The sequence below is a fragment of the Triticum aestivum genome, chromosome 3B (assembly GCF_018294505.1).
Source record: "Triticum aestivum cultivar Chinese Spring chromosome 3B, IWGSC CS RefSeq v2.1, whole genome shotgun sequence".
Taxonomy (NCBI): Eukaryota; Viridiplantae; Streptophyta; class Magnoliopsida; order Poales; family Poaceae; genus Triticum; species Triticum aestivum.
The window spans coordinates 64,473,401-64,479,253 of NC_057801.1; the positions used below are offsets into that span (position 1 = coordinate 64,473,401).

The 5,853-nt window shown below is 45.1% G+C and overlaps 1 protein-coding gene across 1 annotated transcript; it reads left to right on the top strand.

Annotated features, from left to right (window-relative positions):
- The first annotated feature begins 489 nt into the window (after positions 1-489).
- Positions 490-4,809, top strand: LOC123068598 (protein IWS1 homolog 1). The gene is made up of 11 exons (XM_044491208.1): positions 490-640; positions 719-1,286; positions 1,875-1,994; positions 2,724-2,944; positions 3,061-3,190; positions 3,307-3,369; positions 3,463-3,540; positions 3,628-3,719; positions 3,854-3,916; positions 4,021-4,171; positions 4,283-4,809. The coding sequence occupies exons 1-11, from the start codon at positions 633-635 to the stop codon at positions 4,379-4,381; spliced, it is 1,593 nt and encodes a 530-aa protein (XP_044347143.1). The 5' UTR covers positions 490-632; the 3' UTR covers positions 4,382-4,809.
- The last annotated feature ends 1,044 nt before the right edge of the window (positions 4,810-5,853 follow it).

A 5,853-nucleotide genomic window follows, 5' to 3' on the forward strand; every position in this document is an offset into this window, starting at 1 on the left:
CGGGCCGGGCTCGTGCTTTGTTTTGCAGCCCGAAAGGTAGTTCAGGCCGTGCTCGGGCTTCTCTTTTTCTATTTTTCAGGCCGGGCTTTCGGGCTTCGGGCCGGGCTTGCACGTACACGTACTAAAAAACAGCATTCGGGCCGGGCTTTCGGGATTCGGGCTTGATTTCGGGCCGGGCTCGGGCTTGAAATTAGGGAGTATTTCGGGCTTCGGGTCAGGCTCGGGCTTGAGAAATGAAGGTCGGGCTTTTACAAGCCCGGCCCGAAACCTGGCCCGACCCGACGTTTGCCCGGGTTTAAAGGAGGCTATATAGGGGCGCCCGAATCGGCGGGAGGTGCTTTAATGTTCGTGCGGTGCAGGCCAAACCGTGTACGCGGACAACCAAACAAACCGTATTCTTCACGCGTGGGCCTGGTTGGGCCTAATGCCACCTGCCAAACACGTCCTCAGGACTCCCCCCAAAGCCCGACACTCAAAGAAAAAAAAAGCTAAGCCAAAGCCGAAAGGCCGGCCCAGTATTGTCTTCCTCTTTCCCCGATCCTTCTTCGTCTCCAGCTCCTCCTCTCTCATCTATCTCTGTCACGCACTCACACCGAGGCTAGGGTTCGGATCCGCATCTCGCCGCCGACGCCATGGACGAGTAAGTTCCCTTCCCCCCTCCCCCGCCCCCTCCCCCCTCTACCGCGCCCGGCGCTGACCCCCCGATCCCTCGCCGCAGCTTCTACGACGAGGACGGCGAGCAGCTCATGGACCCGGACGCCCGCTCCCCCTCGCCCGAGCGCGGGGCGCAGCCCTACGACGGCCTCGAGGACGACCTCGACGACGATGGCGCCGACTGGAACCGCGACCGCTCCCCGACCCCCGTGCACGGCGGCGGCGGCGACGACGGGTCCTCCTCCAGGCCCCGGAAGCGCCTCCTCAAGAAGGGCGGGGGCGGGAAGGGCGACGGCGGGGGCATGCCCGCCGACGACCTGGAGGACTGGGGCGAGGACGCGGCCGCGGGGCTGGCCGACGACGACGTGGGCGGGGACCCGGACGCCGACAGGAAGAGGAAGGGGTCCTCGAGCCTCAGGGACCTCGCGAGGGGGGGCGGCAAGGACAAGCATGAGAAGAAGAGGAGGAAGGAGGACGTGGGCATGGTGAGGGAGAAGAGGGGCTCGTCTTCCGGCGGCAAGGGCTCCGGCGGCGGCGGACGTGGGGGTGGGGACAGGGGTGAGGATCAGGATGAAGAGGGGGAGAAGGAGATCCAGGAGCTCTGGAATACCATCGCCGGGGATGGCTCAGAGGTGAGGACCATTGCTTCCAATCTTCTTTCAGTCTGTTGTCCATTACTCTTTATCAGTTGTAGGCGCTTGTATGTTGTAGTAAAGACTTGCACATTGTGTCGGTTTTAGCAGCTCATGAGCTTGGTTACAACGGGTTCTAGGATAGTCCAGATTGAAGCGGCGATTCTATTGGTTAAACTGTGGTTAAGTTGATGTTATTTGTATGTTTATTAAATGTGTGTGCTTATTATTGAACCAGTTGTGCTTAGGCCTTAGGCAATGCATTTGTTCTGGGTCCATCAAGATTCTGCTGTCTTAATTTTGCAAGTAAAGCTCTGTTAGAGATAACTGGGATAGCTTTTGGTTTCTGCTCAGGCTATTGAATTGTTCTCCTTGATCCGTTGTTCTGATGATAAGCAGTCGCCAGCCTCTTGTTCTGATGATACTAATTGGAACCACTGTTCAACTGAATTCCATGTGCATAATACCATATTTTTAATTTTTTTTTCCTAAGGTCTTACGATAATTGAGTTTGTTTCTGCTCCACGATAGCATCATAGCTTTGGACAAATTAACTGGCTGTGCTAACATTTTTTTCTCATGGAACAGGATGACGAAGAAGGTGTTAGAACCTTAGATGATGATAATTTCATCGATGATACTGGGGTTGACCCAGCTGACCGTTATGACAATGATAATGATGGCCACTCTCCTCGACGTTTTGCACAGGTGTTCATACTTAACTGCTCATATGCCATTGGTAATTCTTTTAGTTTCAGTGTTTAGACAAACTATCGTAATGGTCAAATCAAAGGTTTCTTTAGCTGAAGGTAACTGATTGAGGTGATCATTGTATTTTGACCCTACATCAGTCCAATGGTTTATATGGGCTTTGGCTAAACTTTTTATTTCATATATATCAATGGTTTAGTATGATGATTTCCAAGCCGGCAAGGTTATGGACTCTCTCAGTGAATAACTATATATAAATATGTCATGCCCTATGATTCACGCAAGGTAACCGATTAAGGTGTTCATTGTGTATTTTGCCCCTACATCAGATCAATGGTTTACATGGGCTTTGGCTAGGGTGTTTTATTTCATATCAATGGTTATCATGGTGACTTCGAAGCCGGCCAGGTTATGGACTTCCTGGGTGAATAACGAAATACACATATGTCATGTGCTATGATTGTCTTAATGGGTGCTGGTATTCAACTAGAAGAATGATGCTAGTATATACCTGTCATGTAATCAGATAACCCTGGGGAATAGATAGTAGTTTTACGGGGTAAAGGGGCCTTTTTGACTGAGCTTTGACACCCTGTCGTATTTTAGCAGTTTCCAATTAAAATGACATGCTTTTACATTTTTTGGGATTTATTACAGAACATTTTGTTGACCCTGTTTGTTTCTTGTTTGCGTAAGCACGATGTGAATTTGTTCTTTTCATTACAGGCAGAGGAAGCTGAAGAGGACGACGAAATTGAGCGGCTCTTTAAGGGTGGTAAGAAAAAGAAGAAGAATGACCGACCACGTGCAGATATTGGTCTTATAGTTGAACAGTTCATTGCTGAGTTTGAAGTAGCCTCTGAAGAAGATGCCAACCTAAATAGGCAACATAAACCAGCCATTAACAAACTCATGAAGCTTCCGCTCCTCATAGAAGTTCTCTCAAAGTAAGCTATTCAGATGTAGTCATTCGTAGCATCAGAACTTTCTCTCTGGTGCTAATCTGGTTGCTATCTATTGTAACTAGTTCTAATTCTTATCATTTGTATATGACTATTCACAGGAAGAATCTCCAGCAGGAATTCCTTGATCATGGAATACTCACTCTTCTGAAGAACTGGCTTGAGCCTCTACCTGATGGGAGCATGCCCAATATGAATATTCGATCTGCTGTACTGAAGTTACTATCTGATGTAGGCAAAAACTTTTTTTCCCTTCTGAGACATGGAACCACATTAGTTACAGCATAAGAGCACTGTTATACTTCGGGACCTACTTTCTCATTTAAGATTTGTTTCTGTTTACACAGTTCCCAATTGATCTTGAGCAATTCGACAGAAGAGAGCAGCTCAAGAAAAGTGGCTTGGGAAAGGTATGTCTTCTTAAGGATTGCATTCTGGAAAGTTTTGTTCAGATTATTGGGGGTGTGCTTAACTGCTGACTATATCCCATTATCGATGTCTAGGTTATTATGTTTTTGTCAAAATCTGACGAGGAGACTACTTCCAACAGAAAATTAGCCAAGGAACTGGTTGATAAATGGGTAATTTCTTGTTCTTCCTAATCATTTCTATTTGGTGCTGAAGGTTCATAGTCTTATGTATGACTAACTGTGAATGAACAAATACAGAGTCGACCAATATTCCAAAAGAGCACAAGATTTGAGGATATGAGGGCATATGATGGTGAAAGAGCTCCTTACAGGAGGCCTCAGATGAAGAAGTTAGTACTGCACTTTTCATTGACTGAATGACTGATGATCTATTAGATGGCATATCATCCAAATGACAACATTCTAATTTGAGCTAGCTGTCCTTATTCTGTATTCTTATTTGTTATGTTTTCTCTCGATTTAGGCCTTCATCAAGTAGTTCTGGAATGGAATCCAGAGACGATGATCTTGATGCTGACTTCTCTCAGTAAGTCTACTCACACATCGTATTTGAGTTACATTTGACATCTGGTGCAGGTACGCATACTATTCCCCTTTCCTCAGTTAATTTTTTCTGTGCTCTGAATGCAGGCGCAAGTCCGGGCAAAGTGGTTCTAGGCAGCATGCTTCTAGGCCAGAAGCATCACCTTTGGACTTTGTCATCCGTCCACAGTCCAAAATTGACCCCGAGCAGATACGGGCTCGTGCTAAGCAACAAGTTCAAGACCAGCGCCGGCTGAAGGTTCTGCCCCCACCTCTAGACTGATTTTTTTTTCTAGCATATTTTTTAGCTGGCATGTGGTACGTCATGCTGTGGAAGTTAGATCACTAATCCTTCATGTTGTGCATGCAGATGAACAAGAAACTGCAGCAGCTGAAAGCGCCGAAGAAGAAAAACCTCCAGGCTTCAAAGCTTAGTGTTGAAGGCCGTGGGATGGTCAAGTACTTGTAAGCTAGACACCCCCGACAGCCTTGCGATGCATATGATGGTGTGCGCTCAGCAGCGTGCTGCTGAAGCAGTATCAAGCACTCTTCCACCATCGCCATCAGAGGGCAACAAGATCGGTGGAAACGAAATTGCTTGGCTAATATAGTACTTGTTCCAAAACTGTCCAAAGCCTAGCAGGGTACATTGGGCGAGCTTCCGAAAACTTGGTGATTTGGTTTTTTTATCAGATGCTCATATATAATACCGTTATTGTGGACGATTACAGCATGGTGCCTTTACTGTACAAATGTTTGTCATGTTTGAGAAGGGCACCTGATTGGGCTGTAAGTTTAAGTTGGAGTGTTTTGGCTGTCTTTTCATACATCTCTACCTGTATCCAGGGCCTGATGCATTATAATCAAAAGATGGCGCAATAAACAGATTTACTGTGCTGGAATGATGTACTCATAGACAGTAAAACTTGGGCAGGATTTTCATGCAACTAGGAAATGTTGTGTTGTACAAACTGTACTGACTGAAGATTATAACTACAGTTATTAGTAAGGAATGTACACAAGAAAGTTGAACATAAAGTTTGTTACTAGCAAAAAAGACTACTTGTATAGCAAGGGTTGATCACAATTAACAAACCGAAAGTAGATGAGGTCTCCAACTTAAAGGATGGCGGTTGCGGCTACGACGTGGAGTTTCTGCTCTTGAGCTCAAATACATTATTATGAACAGTAAACTTTAAAAATAGCAAAAAAAGATAAAAAAACATTTAAAGTGGTGATTTTTGAAAACATTTTAAATTGCTTATTTTTGTTATTTTTCTGGACCTCCATGAATGTGAATTCATCGCGAAAAATTGCATGCAGCCAGAAAACTAAACAATATTTGTTGTAAAAAACAAATCAGAATTTTGTTTCTATTTTTTATTTTACTGAGCATAGGATTAGAAAGACACTTTCACGTCTGTGGTTACTGCAAATTTTTTAGATGCAGCTACGTAAAGTTATTACTCCTAGTAGTACAAATTTGTGAAGATTTACTACACTTGTTACAATGATTAAAAGTTTGAAACTACAGTATTGAAACAAGAAAAAAGATCTTGATGTTGACAAACAACATCCATTAGAACCATATTCGCAAAAAAAAAAAATCCATTAGAACCAGATCCAGTCAATGATATTTTTTTCGAGGGTACGCCAAAGGCGTACCTTAGCTTTATAGAAGGGAGAAAAATATGTACAAGAGATTACACGTGTGCTAGTTAGAGGTCACAAGTCGACCCTAACCAACCCTCCACGCCACTCCCTAATGCTACTCGACTACTCTATATCTATACGTCCTCCAAACGCTCCTGCTCTTGCCCAAGTCCTGAGATCATCGAAGATCAGGTCCACCGTATCCCATTCGTTCTTGATCAATCCGGTGCCAAAAACACTCGCGGTCCTTTGCTTCCATAACGTCCAACATATTAGCATCACGAAAGT